Raw genomic sequence first — 19,417 nt, forward strand, 5'->3', positions numbered from 1 at the left:
GGACACTGCCCATGGAACCGAGTGTCCATGGGGACAGAGCCGGGCCTGATGGAACACTGGAGAACATTGTCACCCCATGGAATCCCATGGAACCAGGTGTCCATGGTGACACTGGAGAACATTGTCACCCCATGGAATCCATGGAACCAGGTGTCCATGGTGACACTGGAGAACATTGTCACCCCATGGAATCCCATGGAACCAGGTGTCCATGGAGACACTGGAGAACATTGTCACCCCATGGAATCCATGGAACCAGGTGTCCATGGTGACACTGGAGAACATTGTCACCCCATGGAATCCATGGAACCAGGTGTCTATGGTGACACTGGAGAACACTGTCACCCCATGGAATCCCATGGAACCAGGTGTCCATGGAGACACTGGAGAACATTGTCACCCCATGGAATCCATGGAACCAGGTGTCCATGGTGACACTGGAGAACATTGTCACCCCATGGAATCCATGGAACCAGGTGTCCATGGTGACAGAGCCGGGCCCAATGGAACCTACTGGAACACAGGAAAACACTGTTACCTGTTGGAACCCGGGCTGCTGAGAATTTTGGACTTTCTGAGCTGACAGACACTGACCCCCAAGAGAACACTGCATTTGACCTGAGGCTGTGGAGAAGGCTTCCAAAATGGAATGATGGAACTGGGATTATGGGTGTGGAGTTTGAATAGAAGGGTGTAATATCACATGGTGGACAACTCGGAGTTTAAGGTTTTCGAATATAGTACTATATATAAAGCAAGATGGAGGTTTTAGGGCGGAGGCTGATCCTTTTTCTTTGCCTTCTTCTTCTTCTTCTTCTTCTTCTTCTTCTTCTTCTTCTTCTTCTTCTTCTTCTTCTTCTACCTCTTCCTCTTCCCCTTCCTCTTCCTCCTCCTCTTCTTCCTTGTCTTCTTCTTCCTCTTCTTCCTCTTTCTCCTCTTCTTCTTCTTCTTCTTTTCCTTCTTCTTCTTCACCTTCTTCTTCTTCCTCGTCTCCTTCTCCTTCTCCTTGTCCTTCTCCTTCTCCTCCTTCTCCTTCTCCTTCTCCTCCTTCTCCTCCTTCTTTACCTTCTTCTTCTTCATCTCCTTCATCTCCTTCTTCCTCTTCTTCTTCTCCTCCTCCTCCTCCTCCTCCTCCTCCTCCTCGGGTTTGGGTGGTATTGTGTAATTGGATAAAAAAGTCCCTTATGTTGGGCACGGGTGATTGGTTATTGGGTTAAAAGTAAAAATAATTTAGGTGTCATTTCTTAATTGGACAGTTTATCCTCAGAAGACCTTGCAGAGAGAGAGATGGGGCTCCATTTTTACCTTGTTAGCAAAGTGCTGCAGAACTCACAGCTTGTGAGACTGTTCTAGAGACAAGAGCTAATGAACACCTGAGTCCAAACAAGAAATGCTGTCTTGGGATTTCATCCCGACCTTGGCAGAAAAGAAGCAAAAGAATTGACTGTTACCCCACGGAATCTCATGGAACCAGGTGTCCACTGTTTCACAGTGCAGCCTCAGAGAGTGGTGAGACCATTGTGGCACCATGGAATATCCTGAAACCACGGCTCCCTTGTGACAAACCTGGGCTTTATGAAACCAAGGACACCGCTGGGATGCAATGGAATCTCAGGGGACCAAGGGTCAGCTGTCAACACATCAGCTTCTCAGGAAACCAAGGCAAACACTGTGACACAGAGAGGTGTGGTGTTCTGTTCTTGTTTCGTTCCAGCTCCCCCTATCACGGGCAGAAGTGGTTCTGTCCCGGAATTCCCCTACCTCAGACAGTTTAATGTCAATCCCTTCGTCCCTCCTATGTTGCTATGGTTTCTTTGATGTATTCAAGTTTTCCCCACCCCAGTCCCCTTGTCCGTCACCCGGCAACCCATCCTTTTCTTCTAGATTCTTCTCTCCAGGGCGTCGGGTTATTGGTCAGGGGCTGGGGCCCCTCCTCAATTTTTTCTTGATTTGTTGGTTTAACTTGTCACTCCCGATATGTATCTAAGTTTCTGTGTCCGCATTCGTTGCTTAAGGTTTACACCCATACCCGCCCCCTGCCTTTATAAGTTGCTGTAATTCAGTTGCTCCTTGTTCAGGTGGTAACCCCCTGCCCTGGCAACTCCCTCTCACCCTGCTCTCCCGCCTGGTTGGATAATAAATCTGACTTTCTCCTGCCACCTGAGTCCTCCCTTTCTTCTGCGTGCATCTTGGCTGCCGCCCTTCTGTGAGTCGCTGACCCACAGGTGCGGATCCGACTTAGGGTCGGACAAGCACCCGAAACTGTGAGCTGGGCTGTGGATCGCCGGGTCTCCGAACACCAGCACGGCCGCAGAGAGGGGCCTCATGGGACCCAGGAGACCATGGTGACACCGTGGTGGGATCTCATGGAACCAAGTGTGAATTGTTACAGGACCCAGGAGACCATGGTGACACCGTGGTGGGATCTCATGGAACCAAGTGTGAATTGTTGCAGGACCCAGGAGACCATGGTGACACCGTGGTGGGATCTCATGGAACCAAGTGAGAATTGTTACAGGACCCAGGAGACCATGGTGACACCGTGGTGGGATCTCATGGAACCAAGTGTGAATTGTTACAGGACCCAGGAGACCATGGTTACACCGTGGTGGGATCTCATGGAACCAAGTGTAAATTGTTACAGGACCCAGGAGACCATGGTGACACCGTGGTGGGATCTCATGGAACCAAGTGTGAATTGTTGCAGGACCCAGGAGACCATGGTGACACCGTGGTGGGATCTCATGGAACCAAGTGTGAATTGTTACAGGACCCAGGAGACCATGGTGACACCGTGGTGGGATCTCATGGAACCAAGTGTGAATTGTTACAGGAGCCAGGAGACCATGGTGACACCGTGGTGGGATCTCATGGAACCAAGTGTGAATTGTTACAGCACCCAGGAGTCCATGGTGACACCGTGGTGGGATCTCATGGAACCAAGAGCCCAGAGTTTCACGGCTCAGCCTCATGGAGCACTGGAGACCATGGTGTCCCAAAGGGAACACATGGAACAAAGGCTCCTTAGTGACACAGCAGGGCCTCATGGAATGCAAGAGATCATCCTGATGGAATGGGAACTCATGGATTCAAGGGTCCACTCTTTTGCTGTGTGGCCTCATGGAATGCTGGAGACCATTGTGCCACCATGGAAACGAATGGCACAAAGGCTCCACTGTGACCCAGCAGGGCCTCATGGAACCAAGGATACCGCTGTGATACAATGGAATCTCATGGAACCGAGGTCCAGTTGTGGCAAAGCTGGGCCTCACGGAACCAAGGACACCGCTGTGATACAATGGAATCTCATGGAACCAAGGTCCAGTTGTGACAAAGCTGGGCCTCATGGAACCAAGGACACCACTGTGATACAATGGAATCTCATGGAAGCAAGGCCCCATTGTGACAAAGCGTGGCCTCATGGAAGCCCAGTGCCACTGGGATATCTCCAGCCTTGGAGGAAGCAAGTGTCCATTGTGACACAGCACAGCCTCAAATCACAGGAGAGCAGAGGGATGGAGCCATGGAATCTTGGGGAACCAAGTGTCAATTCTAAACACAGCGAGGACTCCTGGAACCCAGGAGACCATTGTGATGCTGCACTTTGTCACAACGGGGCCGTGCTTCTATGAGGATCCATGGGCCCACAATGTTCTCCTGGGTTCCAGGAGGCCCCGCTGGGTCACAATGGCCCCTTGCTCCCACGAGCCACAGCACGGTCCCCGTTGCCCCTGGGTTCTGTGAGGCCCTGCTGCGTTCACAACTGACACTTGCTTCCATGAGATTCCATTGCGTCACAGTGGCCCCCATGTTTCCATGAGGTTCTGCTGTGTCACAGTGGACACTGGGTTCCACAAGAGCTGGCAATGTCCCAGTGGCACCTGTGTCCTGTGGGCCCCACTTTGCCAAAGCAGAGCCTTGGCTCCATGAGATTCCAGGCTGTCCCAATGCTCTGCTGAGTTCCACGAGGCTGTGCTGTGTCACAATGGACACTGAGTTCCACCTGCCCTGGCAATATCCAAGTGGCCCCTGGCTTCCATGAGGCCCCATTGTGTTTGCAGGTGACACTTGGTTCCCCAAGATGTCATTGTCACGCCGCTCTCCTGGGCGCCCTGAGGCCTTGCTGTGTGTGAGAAATGACCGCTACTTTTAAAATTTTAAGGGTGATTCAACCTTGAAAAAAATGACAACAAAGGACTGAAACAGGAGAAATCACAGCACTGGGAGCCCTTCCCCACCCCGTGCCTATCAGCCACATGGCTCCTTCACAAATCGGCTGCTCCTCCTTTTAGGCTTTTGGTGTTGCATCAGGCAATCCTAGCCCCACCCAAAGTCTGTCAGGGAACTCTTTGTGGCCGTCCATTGGTGGAGAATGCTTTCTTGCACCCTGACTGGAGAGCAGGTGTTGCCATGCCTGCCTTCCAGTGACAAACCTGCCCTCCCCAAATGCCCCAACCACCAAGGCCATTACAAGGGGAGGGAAAAAGGACTATGGGGGACAGATGACAATAACATCACTACACATCTTAACACACACATAGTATCTATCTCCTCACTGTGAGACCCAACTATGACATTACTCATCTGTAACACTGTGCAATAATGGAGCCTTGTTCCTACCAGACCTGGCAATGTCCCAGTGGCACCTGTGTCCCATGAGGCCCCACTTGGTCAAAGCAGAGCCTTGGCTTAACAACTGACCCTTGTTTCCTTGAGATTCCATTTGTGAAAAACACGTTCACTCTCCTGTGAAAATGTACAAAGTTTAATAAAGGACAATGGGAGACCAGGACCATGGAGCAAAGGTTATTACACTCAGGTGCCTCTTGGCACTCAGGCAGGAGCACCCTGTTACCTTTGGGGATCCCCTGAAATACCTTTCCCCTTACATCAGCCTGGTGCATATTCATAGACCCTCATGCATATCCATAAATTACTTTACATATTCCAGGAATGATTTTACATGGCCCCTCCTTGGGTCTGCCTTTTCAGAGCATGTGTGTTTCTTGGCTGTGGTTTTGGCTCCTTCTCTTTATCACCTCCAGTTTTTGGGCCTTGGTGCACTCTGCCTTCAGATAGGAAGTGCTGATAATTGGCAGATCTGTACAGGTGTCCTCATCCTGTGTGCATTGGATGTTATCCCATCCAAGCAGCCAGTTTAACACAAGCACACTCCTATTAGCTATTTCACTACTATGTCTAAGCTCAATTAACAACAGAAATAAAAACTATATCTTTAGAACAAAGTTACTTTAACACCACACAGATAAAATCCATTTTAATATTTGCAAAAAGCCAATATTATGATATTTATCTATAACAGGGTGAAGGAGCCCTGGCCCAGGCTCTGGCCCTGGGGGACACGGGGACGCTGCCGGGGGGTCCCTGTCCCCCTGTGCCACCCCCAGGGCCCCGGCCTCTGTCCCCATGTCAGGCTCTGGGGCCGATCTCGTGGAACATCCTCTGGGGGAGGCTGCGGGGCCGGGGGCGGGGGGACCCGGGGGGACAGGGGACCCCGCTGTGCACGAGCAGGGTTGGACTGCTCTGGGGGGAGCTGTGAGGGGGCCGGGGCAGAGTGACCTCCCCAGGGACCTCAGACAGCCCCCGTGATGTCACACAGCCCCAGTGATGTCACACAGCCCCTGTGATGTCACAGTGCAACCTGTGATGTCACACAAACCCTGTGATGTCACACAGTGCAGTAAACCCCATGGACTAACTTGCACTGCTTGATAATAAGGCCAGATAAGAGGCTTTATTAACACAGCACCTGTGATGTCACACAACCTCCATATGATGTCATTCAGCTGCTATGTGATGTCACACAGCACATTTGTGGTGTCACCATCACCCTGTGATGTCACAGCCTTCTCTGTGACATCACACAGCTGCTCTGTGACTCTGTGTCACAACCCACATTGTGATGTCACAGAGCCACCTTCTCTGTGATGTCACAACCCCCTCAGTGCTGTCACACAGCCCACTCTGTGCTGTCACACAGCCCCTTGCTGCTATCCCAGCTGCTCTGTGGCTCTGGGACACAGCCCCAGAGGTGCTGCTGTGACACAGCCCCCGCGGGGACATCCCACAGCCCTGGCCAGTGCTGAGCCCCTGTGAGTTCTGTCTGTGCCCTGCTCGTGTCCCTGAGGGGCCCTGGCAGTGCCCCAGCCCTGCTGGGCTGTGCACTGGAGCTGCTCCTGGCCAGAGCTGTCTCTCTGCAGCTCTGCTGCCCTTGCCAGGAGCTGCCTCTGGGCCAGGAGCCCGGCCCAGCTCAGCAGCACAGACACAGCACAAGGACTTTAATCACCCTCTGGGCCTTTGCTGCTCTTTGCATCACACCCAGTCCCTCAGAGTGGGCTCAAAGACTTCTCAAGAGCTCCAAGTCAGATTGAAATACTGAAGTTTCTTGTACTTTAAAGAGATCCCTGTGAGGGACAGGACTGAGAAAGTGTCCCCAGGTTCCAGGGAGAGCAGAACACTGGAGGCACTGATGGCAGCTGGGGACAAACAAGGCAAAGGTGTTTTTGGTGATGAGCAAACCTGGATTTGTTTCAGGAATGCAAAGGGCCAAGGCCTGAGCCCCAGGGCCTGGCCAGGCAGATCCTGTCCCTCCCTCCTTGCTCAGGGCTCTTCCCGGGATGGGCACTGGCATGTGGGGATGGGCAATGCCAAGGGCAGGAGCGTGGGGCGGCCCCTGCCAGGCTGCTGAGCAGGGACAAGGAGGCAATGAGGCCCCAGGCCTGCAAGGGTCACTTGTCCCCTCCTGGCTCAGGCCCAGGGCCAGCAGCCATGGCCAAAGTGCTGCCCAGGTTGGCTCTGTCAGGGCTGTCTTGCAGCTGCTGCCCATCCCTGTGCCCTGTGCAGCCCAGGCTGTCCCACGGTGTCCCTGCCCTGGCCTCTGTCCCTGCAGGCTCTGGGCATCCCCCGGCTGCCCCACCTGGCTGGGCCCTTCCTTTGCTGACAGCTCTGCCTCCTGCCTGCCCCTGCCTGCCCACACAAAGCCTGGGGCTGCTCCAGGCTCCTGCTGGGGACGTGCTGCACCACAGCCCTGCCCTGACAGGGAAATTCCTTTCTCCTGCAGCCACTCTGGGCCTCCCCAGCTGCCCTTGGCGTTAATTCTTTCTCTCTCTGGCTGTTTTCCACTATGTCAAAAGGATCCACCATCCCTGAAATCGCTCTTTAAACACTCTCATGGCTCTGCTCCACTGTCCTCAGTCTCCATCCCACTGAGCACAGAGCTCCTTTGTCCCTATACAGTGCTCATGGGCCGACGGCCTCCAAACCCCCACTCCTTGGGACATCTCTGGGCCCTCTCCAAGGTGTTTCCAAATGAAAACATTCAGCTCAGAGTCTAAAGAAATCACCAGAGGACAGGGCCAGCCCGACCTGTCTGTCCTGGCTACTTTTGTCTGGGAGCAATCCTTGGATATACAGAATTTGGGAGGCCAAATTCTAATTTTGGCCATGGTCCCTGGCCAAGAAGGCTGGTTCTTTTCCATAGGAATGAAGGAACAGAGCCCCAGTGTTTCAGGGGCAGATGAGAGGTGACCACCAGAGGCCAAGGCCAGCCAGAGCTGGCAGGTTTTGTTTGGTGAGATACCCTTGCACAGAGGAAATTATTTTAGGGAGAGTACCCCTTTTGGCAATGACCATCTGAAAAGTCAGACAGCCCTTTTACATAGCAAGGAAAGCACAGAGCCCCAGTGCTCCAGGAGCTGATGAGAGGCAGCCCTTGACATCCCAAGATCAGCCAGAGCTGTCAGGTGGCCCCTGGGAGGCCAAGCCAGCCAGAGCTGTTCCACGTTCCCTGGGTTCCATGGGGTCCCACAGTGTCCCAATGGTCCCTTGCTTCCATGGGGCCCTGAGGTGTCATAATGCCCCCTTGGTGACACGAGGCCCATAAGGTTGGAATGGTCTCCATGGTTCCATCAGGCCCCACAGAGCCACAATGGTCTCTGGGTCCATGGAGCCCCTCTGTGTCACCATGGCCCCTTGGTTCCATGGGCTCCAGTGGTGCCACAATGATCCCCTTGGTTCCCTGGGCTCCAGTGGTGCCACAATGATCCCCTTGGTTCCATGGGCTCCAGTGGTGCCACAATGATCCCCTTGGTTCCATGGGCTCCAGTGGTGCCACAATGATCCCCTTGGTTCCATGGGCTCCAGTGGGGCCACAATGATCCCCTTGGTTCCATGGGCTCCAGTAGTGCCACAATGATCCCCGTGGTTCCATGAGGTCCCCACAGTGTCCCAGGGATCTCCATGGGAAGGAAAGAACCCAGCCCCACTGTTGCAGGCGCAGCCACCAGAGGCCCAGGCCAGCCAGCCTTGACGGTACTGGCAGATTTTGCCGGGAGCAACCCTTGGATATTGACAATTTCAGAGGTGGAATCCCAATTTCAGACATGGACACTGGAGGAGAAGGATGGTTCTTTTCCATAGGAAGGAAAGCACAGAACACCGGTGGTATCTCAGGGGCAGATGAAAGGCGGCCATCAGAGGCCAAGGCCAGCCAGACCTCTCTGTCCTGGCAGCTTTTGTCTGAAAGCAACCCTTGGATATTGGGAATTTGGGAGGTGGAACCCCAATTTCGGCCGTTTCTGCATGGATAAGAAGGGCGGTTCTTTTCCATAGGAAGGAAAGCACCCAGCCCCAGTGTTTGGACAGCAGGGGAGAGGCACCCCCAGGAGGCCAAGGGCAGCCAGACCTGTCTGTCCTGGCAGCTTTCACCTGGGAGCAATCCTTGGATGTACAGAGTTTTGGAGGTGGAATCCCAGTTTTGGCCATGGTCAAGATGGGTGTTTTTGCCCATAGGAAAGTAAAGCACAAAGTCCAAGTGTTGAGGAAGAAGATGAGAGGTGGCCACCCTCAGGCCAAGCCAGCCAGCCCTGTCTCTCCTGGCACCTTTTGTCTAGGGGCTTTCCTTGGACATTGGGCATTTTGGAGGTGCAATCTCAGTTTTGGCTGTGGGTGCCTGGACAGGAAGAAGAGCTCTTTTCATAAGGAAGGAAAGCACCCAGCCCCAGTGTTTCAGAGGCAGATGAGGGCCAGCCCTCAGGAAGCCAAGGCCAGCCAGACTTGTCAGTCCTGGCAGCTTTTGTCTGGGAGCTATCCTTGGATATAAGGAATTCCAGAGGCAGTTGCGCAGTTTTGGCCATGAGTGCCTGGTTGAGATGGAGAGTTTTTTCCACAAGAAATAAAAGTGATAGTGGAGCCCTGGAAAATGTTAAAAATAGTCTTTGAAAATATTGGGCTTTGTGTTTTCTCAGGTCACTGCACCTGCGTAAGCAGTATGATAAAATATATAATTGTTAGATGTGGTGATTGTTTAGTAATTAAATAGAATTATTATATAACCATAAGAAGAATCGTGAGAAACTGTGTTGGAAATTTAAAGGGGGCTATGTTTAGCTGAAATCTGTGCATACAATGCAATAATATAAGTTTAATAATTACATGAAAGTTATGTAATGATAGAGTATAAAACAGGCTCACCTCGAATGTGTGGTCGGAATCAGATTTGGGTGGAAACTTCCCCGATTCCCAGAACTCTTGAATAAAAAGCACCGCATATAATCGCTGATGGGATTATGTGTTTCTGAACGCTAACATTTTGGCGACCCCGGATGGACCCTGCGGGTGCTGCTGAGCGAGTTTCGCGACTCGACCGCGCTCCAGCCGGCACCAAGGGATTCTCGGGGAGCTCGATCGGCCGCGACCGCTTCTGCCGCTCGCCACGTCCCCGGGAGAAAGGTAAGGTGCTTTTTACTTTGGTTTGGGTGCCTGCCAATGAGACGCAGCGAAAGCTACGCTTGCTTGGGCTAAAGGAATTCCTGCTGGTACCAGCCCAGGCGCCGTTCCATAAGACAATCGCGAAAGCGTTGCGGGTTCGGCAATTTGTGGTATATTTGGAAGGGAGAAACTTAAAGGGATTTTGGGCGGCAACACCTCTATCCCGCAAAGTTCTCCTTTGGGGTGCTTATTAGCACATTGGAAACAGGGGAATTTTGGGGAAGAATTACGTAAAGCTAAGTTGATTGATTATTGTAATACATGGAGGCCAGAATATGCCTTGGAGAATAGTGAAAAATGGCCAAAATACGGGACTCTGCAATATAACACTATTTCGCAGTTAATGTCGTTTTGTAAACAAGAAGGAAAAAGGGATGAGGTTCCGTATGTTGATTTGTTTTTCTATTTACGGGCAAAGCCAGAATGGCAGGATGAATGTGGATTAATGATGGTTAAAACAACTGCAAGCAATAAGTGTGGGGTTTGTGAGGAACGTTGTTTAGAACACTTGGCGTTGAAAGAAAGCCTGAGTAGGGAAAATTATACAGATATTGATTTACAGGTAGCTCCAATAGGAACAAGAGAACCTAACCCTATCCCACCTGTTCCATCTGTCCCTATCCCACTGCCTGCTCCTACCCCACCTAGTCCTGAACCTGTCTCATCTAGTAAACCCTTCCCTCTTTATCCTCCTCTCCCATCGTCACCTGATCCCTCTTCCTCGGAAGATGAGCAAAACCCAACTGTGGCAGGAAGGAGAGAGAGAGAATCAACGATGGGGTAGCCCACAGAACCAGGAGTCGGTCTAACCTTGCCCCAGTTAGAAAAGACATAGGCAGACAAAAATGGACTGTAATTGCCCCCTTGCGACAAAGTGTAGGAGTGGAAGGGCCAGTATTAATAAAAGTGCCTTTCTCTCCTGCAGATTTAGTTATTTGGAAACAATCAGCCAGAATTCATAGAGAAAATCCTGATAAAATGGCATGAGTATTAAAAATGGTTATAAAAACCTCAAAATCCTGACTGGGATGACATACAATAATATGTATATTAATATATATATATATATATACATATATATATATATATATATATATATATATATATATATATAGTATATTAATATATCTAATATATTAATATTAGATACTTTGATGGATTCTAGTGAGAAAGAGATGGTACTTAAGGCAGCCAAAGAAAGGGAAAGAGAGAACACCAGAAACAGACTCGTAACAGGGAATTTAGATGAGAATTTCCCAATTGAGGATCCAAATTGAGACCCTAATTTATTTTGCGATGTGGGGAGACTACAGAAATATCAAGAGTGGATCCAAATAGGAGCTCAGAATGCTGTGCCCAAAACTATAAATTGGTCTAAACTATATGAAGTTTGGCAGGAAAAGACAATGTCCAGACTTGAACAACCAGTTTCACCAGGGCAATCAGTGCCAGCAGGTAACCAAGGGGATGGTTTTGGGGGAGTATACCAGCTGACTAGACATAGAGCCAGTAGAACAAGTTAAGGAACCTGTTATAAATATACAATTAGGACATAAAGAGGTCAAATTTCTAATAGATACAGGAGCTACTCACTCGGTATTGAATGATTTGCAAGGACAAATTGGGGAGAAGCAAACAACAATAGTCGGCGCTACAGGGAAAGAGGAAAAACGGCCATTCTTGCAACCCCTAGATTTGTGTTTTGGGAACAAAGTTATAACACACGAATTCCTATACATACCTGAGTGTCCAATTCCGCTTTTAGGGAGAGATTTGCTAGCGAAACTTGATGCAGTAATAACCTTTGAAAATGGGGAGCTTATAATGAAAATATCTGAATCAAAGATGGGACAGATTTTAATGATCAAAGAAAAACCTGTTCCCTCTATCCCTAGGGAGGTAGGAGATGCAGTGATTCCCTCTGTATGGGAGACAGATATACCAGGGAAATCTAAATTGGCACAACCAGTGCATGTAGAGTTAAAAGAAGGGGCGAGGGCTCTACAAGTCAAACACTATTCCATAAAACCAGAAGCATGGCAAGGAATAAGTAAAGATTATTGACAAATTCTTGAAATACCAAATTCTAGAAGAATGTGAATCAGAATTGAATACACCAATATTTCCAGTAAAGAAGCCAAATGGTGAATATAGATTAGTGCAGGATTTGAGAGCAATAAATAAAATAACAAAGGACATTTATCCAGTGGTAACAAATCCTTACACATTGCTAACATCCATAAAGGAGATATATAAGTGGTTTACTGAAATTGATTTAAAAGATGCCTTTTTCTGCATCCCCCCTTGACAAAGAAAGTAGGAAACTGCCTGTGAGTGGGAAAACCCAGGGAATGGGAGAAAGACCCAGCTCACCTGGACACGATATAAGAACTCGCCGACCCTATTCGGAAACCAGCTGGCAAAGGAGCTGGAGATTTGCACCGAGAATGGGCAAGTACCAAGCACAAATTGCCCAACAGACTGTGATCTACCTGGGATGTGAAATTTCACAAGGGCAATGAAAACTAGGCACTAACCGTATCCAAGCTATTTGTGCTATTCCAGAGCCCCAGAATCTACATGAGCTGCGAGTCTTCCTCGGGATGACAGGATGGTGTCGCCTGTGGATCATGGACTATGGACTGATTGCGAAACCCCTGTGTGAAGCTCAGAAGATGCAGCCATTCACCTGGGGCAAGCCACAGAAAGAAGCCCTCCTAAAATTAAAGGAAGCACTGACAACTGCTCCAGCATTAGGCTTACCTGATCTGTCTAAAGACTTTCAGGTATTTGTCCATGAAAGGCTGTGCCTAGCACTAGGAGTCCTGACCCAAGGTCTGGGAAGCTGGAAAAGGCCGCTGGGCTACTTTTCCAAACAACTTGACAGCATAAGTGCCGGGTGGCCTCCATGTCTGCGGGCAGTCGCAGCCACTGTGATGCTGATACAAGAAGCCAGGAAGCTCACGATGGGAAGGCACATAGATGTCAATGTACCACACATGGTAACCACTGTCTTAGAGCAGAAGGGGGGCCATTGGCTATCCCCAAGCAGGATGATGAAATTCCAGGTAGTCCTGACTGAGCAGGATGATGTCACATTAAAAACAACTAACCTTTTGAATCCAGCTTTGTTCCTAGGTACCACAACTGAGGAAGGCCCATTAGAGCATGACTGTGTGGAGGTAATAGAGTACACCTACTCAGCAAGAGAAGACCTGAAAGACGTCCCACTAGAGCAGCCAGAGTGGGAGCTGTTTACAGATGGGAGCAGCTTCGTGGAAAACGGAACCAGATACGCTGGATATGCGGTAACAACAGTCAGTACAGCAGTGGAGGCAAAGGCATTACCACCAAATACATCTGCCCAGAAGGCAGAACTGGTTGCTTTAACCAGGGCACTAGAATTAAGTGAAGGGAAAAAGGTAAATATCTGGACTGACTCAAAATGTGCTTTTGGAGTGGTGCATGTACACAGAGCACTGTGGAAAGAAAGCGGACTATTGTCCTTCTCTGGGTATGCACATTAAACATCAGGATGCAGTCCTGCAATTGATAAAGGCGGCACAAAAACCTGAACAAGTGGCAATCATACACTGCAAAGCACAGCAATCAGGAACCTCCAAAATCTGTGAGGGAAATCGAAAGGCAGACTGGGCAGCCCGACAGGTTGCTCGAGAGGTGCAAACAACAATGGCATTGATACCTTTAAAGCTTAATGTATCCCAATTCAATTGGCCTCCAGAACCGAAATATTCAGTAGAAGATGAGAGACTGGCACGTTTGCTAAATGCACAAAAGAATTCAGAGGGATGGTATGTGACTGCACAAGGACAGATAGTGGTACCCCCTTGAAAATGAGAGAAGTTCTACAAATTAAACATAACGAATGTCACTGGGGAGCAGAGGCATTGGTAAAATTGCTAAAGCAGAGTTTAATTTCGGTACGGATGTTAACAATGGCAAAATCAGTGTTGTCAAAGTGTGATATCTGCTTGAAAAACAACCCAGTGGCTGGCGACAGGCACAGCTAGGAAGATTTCGGATAGGAATAGAGCCAGGAGACTATTGGCAGGTAGATTTTGCAGACTTGCCAAGAACTCGAGGATACAAATACCTGTTAGTGGGGGTTGACACATTCTCTGGGTGGCCAGAAGCCCTTCCCTGTCGCACCAACCAAGCAAAGGAAACAGTAAAGTGGTTACTACAGGAGATTATTCCCAGTTTCGGGGTACCCCTAGGGGTATCATCAGATAGGGGGCCCCATTTCATAGCTACAGTAGTAAGAGAGGTAAGTAGATTGCTGGGGATAACTTGGGACCTCCACACACCGTGGAGACCCCAGTCGAGTGGACAGGTAGAGAGGATGAATCAGACACTAGAGAGGCAAATCAGTAAAATATGCCAAGAAGCCAAATTGCAGCGGCCCCAGGCTTTGCCAATTGCACTGTTGAGGATTCAGATAAAGCCTAGGAGTGGGATGTCAGTCAGCCCTTAGGAGATATTGCATGGGAAACCATATGAATCTCCTGAGCCTAACCCTAATGTGCACGTCACAGGAAAGCAGGAAGTGTATAATTATGTTCTGTCTCTCGGGAAAACTTTAGCTCGGCTCCGGAGCATCCTCGTGTGGAATAGACCGCTGACTCTCGAGAACCCAGTTCATAACATACATCCAGGAGACGAGGTGTACATCAAGAACTGGAACGAAGAACTGCTGAAAGAAAAGTGGAGTGGGCCCCACCAGGTACTGCTGACCACCTTTACAGCAGCCAAAGTAGCCGGCGTGGACCCCTGGATTCACTATACCCGAGTGAAGAAAATCCATCCTGGATCACGGCCTGTGTAAACTGTGGAACCAACAAGGCTGCAGATAAGATGTGTTTAATTACTTTGAGAATGCTATCAGTAATTGTGCCAATGTTATGGTCATTAATGTCTTTGGGATGTGGAATGCAAAAAGATCAACTAACCACTCTTCATTCTAGAATGAAGAGAGAGGTACAAGCAGAAACACAGGGGATAAAGGTTTCTAATGCAGTTTGGGCTGAGAATGTAATGATTGGATTAGTCAAAGACTTTGCCAAATGCAAAACACCTGTAGAATAACTGCCTGTCTGCCAATACCAAAGGCAGCAGGAGACCCAGTAAATTGAGGAATCATAACAGCAAAACTACCTGAAATACAAAAGAACAAAACAATTGCATGTAAACAGGTACCCGAATCGAGGCAAGTAGTCAAGGAAACTTGGGAGAAAATAGGAACATGGATGAGACCCATGGGCCAGAAAGACTGTATTCTAAGTGATGGCACACTAGGAACCCCTATGGGAGAATCAGCAGGCATCACACAATGGCAATGCTATTTGCCACACTATAAAAAGATTATAGAAAATGTTACAGAAACCACTCTGGTATGGAAGTGTGAGGCCAAGGATCAGAAAGATCAGACAGAGCCTTGGGACAGTGCGTGGTCTGTGAGTATCCTTCAAAGATTCCAATGTATGGCAAACACCCCTTGGGGCATTAAGTGGGAAGGCTCCGAGAATGAAACAGATCCAGCAGTAACAAACACTGCCACCAGTAGCAGAACGAGAGCAGACAAAGTAAGTTGGTGGGCATGTAATAAAACTTATGACTACACTTCTGATGATGCAGAGATAAAGCAGATGCCACCTCTGGTAATAGCCCTACAAACTGGCTGTGCTTGCAGAGGGATCAAACATAAACAAGGCAGAGTGAATTATAAAGTAGTTGTAGGATGTACCAGGAGTACAGTCCGAGGTCCAGGACAATTTGTATGGGCAGCAAGCGATGGCACCTGGACAACACATCTGCCTGTAGATGGGAAAGTAAAGGAAATTACTTTAGGCCTCCCAACCTCATCTCCAATTTGGAAAAAGTCCCCATTTAACGGAAAACATGAACTTGTGCAGATAAGAGCAAGACGAGAAGTTCTAGACAATGAAAATCCAGATGACACTTGGCAAGAACCCTCTAGTGGAGTGAAATTTGGGTGGGCCCGAGAGTCTTTGCTTGGTCCTATAGCAAACTATCAGAGTAGGGAGATGCTGTACAAACTTACAGGTCAGGTAGATAGACTGGCAAGAGTCACCCGGGAAGGATTTAAAGAATTAAATGTACAATTACAAGCCACCACAAAAATGACTTTACAAAATCGATTAGCCTTAGATTTGTTACTCCTGAAAGAGCATGGAGGATGTGGATTTTTAAAGGGACGGGTTGGTCATTGCTGCGTTCACATCCCAAATGTAACTGCAGATGTAGAATATGACATCAATCAGTTGAAACAAATAGAGCATGAAGCACAAGAAGAGCAAAAGGATTTGACTATGACCTGGCTAGGCAAAATCTTTAAAGGGTTAGGGTGGAATGTGAGTTCATGGATTAAATCTGTCATTGAGACTGTGATGATCTTACTAATTGTATTCTTAGCAATTTGGTTAGTTCACAGCATCTTAAAGGGAGAGATACAGAAGAAAACATCCTGGAACCAGAAGATAATAAAGGCTCTGACACGAGATCCACGCCCACCATCTTCTGGTTCTCCAGTGCGTGACAGCATCCACGACAACGTTTACATCAACCATGGACTTGAAGAACATCAAGAATAAATTGAGAAATAAAGGACTGTATCAAGTGAAAACATTTACACCTATAGTGAAGTGAAAATGCTTTCAAAGGGGGGAGAATGATAGTGGGGCCCTGGAAAAATGTCAAAAATAGACTCTGAAAATGTTAGGCTTTGTGCTTGCTAGATCATGTGAAATTGCACCTGTGTAAGCAGAACATGATAAATGATATAATTGTTAGATGTGATGATTGTTTAGTAATTAAATATAATTATTGTTTAATCATAAGAAGAATCATGAGGAACTATGTTAGAAGTTTGAGAGGGGCCACGAGGAGCCCATGCTTGGCTGAAATCTATGTATACAATAGAACAATATAAGTTTAGTCATTAACATGAATGTTATATAACGATAGAATATAAAAACATGTTCATCCCGAACCCATGTCGGAGTCAGATTTGGGTTGGTACCCCTGACACCCAGAGCTCTTCAATAAAAGCACCTGCATATAATCATTCTGGTGATTATGTGTTTCTGAACGCTAATATACCCAGTAAAGTGTTAAACCCTTCCCAGCTGCTGTGCATGAGGCTCTATGAATATGCACCAGGCTGATGTAAGGGGAAAGGTATTTCAGGGGATCCCTGAAGGTAACAGGGTGCTCCTGCCTGAGTGCCAAGATGCACCCAGTTTACATCTTCCAAGAACTGTTTGCATGGCTCTGCCCTGGATCTGCCTTTTTAGAGCATGCAGATTCCTTGGCTGTGGTTTTAGTCCATTCTCTTTATCACCTCCAGTTTTTGGGCCTTGGTGCACTCTGCCTTCAGACGGGGAGTGCTGATAGTTGGCAGATCTGTACAGGTGTCCTCATCCCGTGTGCATTGGATGTTATCCCATCCAAGCAGGCAGTTTAACACAAGCAGCTATTTCACTGAGCTTAATTAACAACAGAAATAAAAACTATAGAACAAAGTTACTTTAAAAAACAGTCCCAGCCCATATTTGATCCCAGTCTGTGTGGTCCTGATCCATATGGTCCCAGAAACCTGGGATCCCAGTCCATACAGTCCCAGTCCATATTTGATCCCACTCCAGGCTATCCTGGTCTGGAGGGTTCTGATCCACAGGATCCCCATCCATGTGATCCCAGTCCAGGTGATCCCAGCCCATATTTGATCCCAGCCCATCTTTGATCCCAGCCCATCTTTGATCCCAGCCCATCTTTGATCCCAGTCTGGGGGGTCCTGCACACACTCCCAGGGTCTGGAATTCCAGTTCCCAGCCAGGAAAAAATGTTCCTGCCCTTGAACTTCCTTCCTATCCTCTCAAAAAATTGCAATAACATTATAAACAAAGATAAAATAATTGAAATTAAATAAATTATAATAAAAATAAAATATAAAAATCTTAACTCTTCTTTACAATACTCCAACAATGATTCAACTCAAACCAACAACTATTACTATAATATTACCAATGCATATAAATAAACAAATTATATATCAAGAAATATCTTTTGAAAGTTTTAACTCAATAATTAATATACTTCAGATAAAAAATACCTAAAAAACTAACATACAATCTAACACACCTTAGTAAAACAACTCATATTACAAATATACTAAACACAAAACCAAACACCACTATAATTTCTCAGACATTTCAACCAAACCATTAAACTTTAATAACATCCTTAAGTACTCCAAAACAATTAAAATTATTTTTAAAAGGTTTATTGGGGGTGCGTGGTTTTATTTGGATATTTTTTTTTAATTTTTAGAGGCTAGATGATTTAAAAAATGGGACTTTTATAGGAATTGAATCAGATGAAAAGGTGGCACTCTGCAAACAGAAATTATTCAAAATGAACGGGACAGAAATCAGTAACTCTGAAAGTTTTATTTGCTATCAAATACATCCCACACACCCAGCCCCACACAATCCCCATCCCATTGCTCCAAATTGGGATCCCACTTCCCCCAGTCCCCTTCTAACCCCATCTCACCCTGGTGGCTGTGGAATGGGGAGTTTGGCATGGGATTGAAGTTTTTAAGGAGGGAACAAGGAATTTGAGGTAGGATTGAGCCTTTTTGGGTTAAAATTCAGTTATTTTCAGTGGGATTTGAGTGGTTTTGAAGTGACAGATTCATCCCTCTTGGCTTTTGGAGTGGAAACACTTGGAGAAGAGAAAAAAATTCAGGCCAAACCAAAGGACAAGCAGGCAGGAGTGTTCCCAACATGGATCACAGGGAATGTGAGTGACCAGGGCTGTGCCCAAAGTGCCTCCTCCAGTGGGGGATGGAGCTGCAGCAGCGCACGAAGCTCTTCCCGCACTCGGGGCACTCGCAGGGCTTCCCTTACCGGTGCCTCCGTTGGTGTTGGGTCAAGGTAGAGTTCCTGGAGAAGCTCTTCCCACACTGGGGACACTCGTAGGGCCTCTCCCCTGTGTGGATGCGCCGGTGGGTGACGAGGGTGGAGTTGCGCTGGAATCCCTTCCCACAGTCGGGGCATTGGAAGGGCCTCTCCTCTGTGTGACTCTGATAGTGCATGAGGAGATGGGAGCTGGTCATAAACCTCTTCCTGCATTTATCACACTCGTAGGGCCTCTCCCCTGTGTGGATGCGCTGGTGATTGACAAGTTCGGCGTTGTACTTAAACGCCTTCCCGCAGTCAAGGCATTGGAAGGGCCTCTCCTCTGTGTGACACCGATAGTGCCGGAGGAGATGGGAGCTGGTCTGATATCTCTTCCCACACTCGGAGCACTCATAGGGCCTCTCCCCAGTGTGGGTCCTCTGGTGCGAGTTAAGGCGGGAGCTCTGGCTGAAGGTCTTGCCACACTCCCCACATTCGTAGGGCCGTTCCCCAGTGTGGGTCCTCTGGTGCACAATAAGGCTGGAGCTCCACCTGAAGCTCTTCCCACACTCCCCACACTTGTAGGGCCATTCCCCAGTGTGGATCCTCTGGTGCCTGATCAGCTCGGAGTTCCACCTGAAGCTCTTCCCACACTCCACGCACGTGTGGGGCTTCTCCCCATCATG

The 19,417-nt window shown here is 48.3% G+C and overlaps 2 protein-coding genes across 2 annotated transcripts in view; one reads left to right on the forward strand and one right to left on the reverse strand.

The window, feature by feature from the left end:
- The window catches only part of LOC143696068 (uncharacterized), an 81,334-nt gene that overhangs the window by 30,002 nt on the left and 31,915 nt on the right, over nucleotides 1-19,417 (forward strand).
- LOC143696056 (uncharacterized) overlaps nucleotides 17,745-19,417 on the reverse strand; it is a 317,065-nt gene continuing 315,392 nt past the window's right edge. Inside the window, exon 6 of the mRNA XM_077191262.1 lies at nucleotides 17,745-19,337. Within this exon, the coding sequence (XP_077047377.1) occupies nucleotides 18,737-19,337 (601 nt within the window). The 3' untranslated portion in view covers nucleotides 17,745-18,736. The remainder of the gene's footprint in view (nucleotides 19,338-19,417) is intronic.

The sequence above is a fragment of the Agelaius phoeniceus genome, chromosome 28, assembly GCF_051311805.1.
Source record: "Agelaius phoeniceus isolate bAgePho1 chromosome 28, bAgePho1.hap1, whole genome shotgun sequence".
Classification (NCBI taxonomy): Eukaryota; Metazoa; Chordata; class Aves; order Passeriformes; family Icteridae; genus Agelaius; species Agelaius phoeniceus.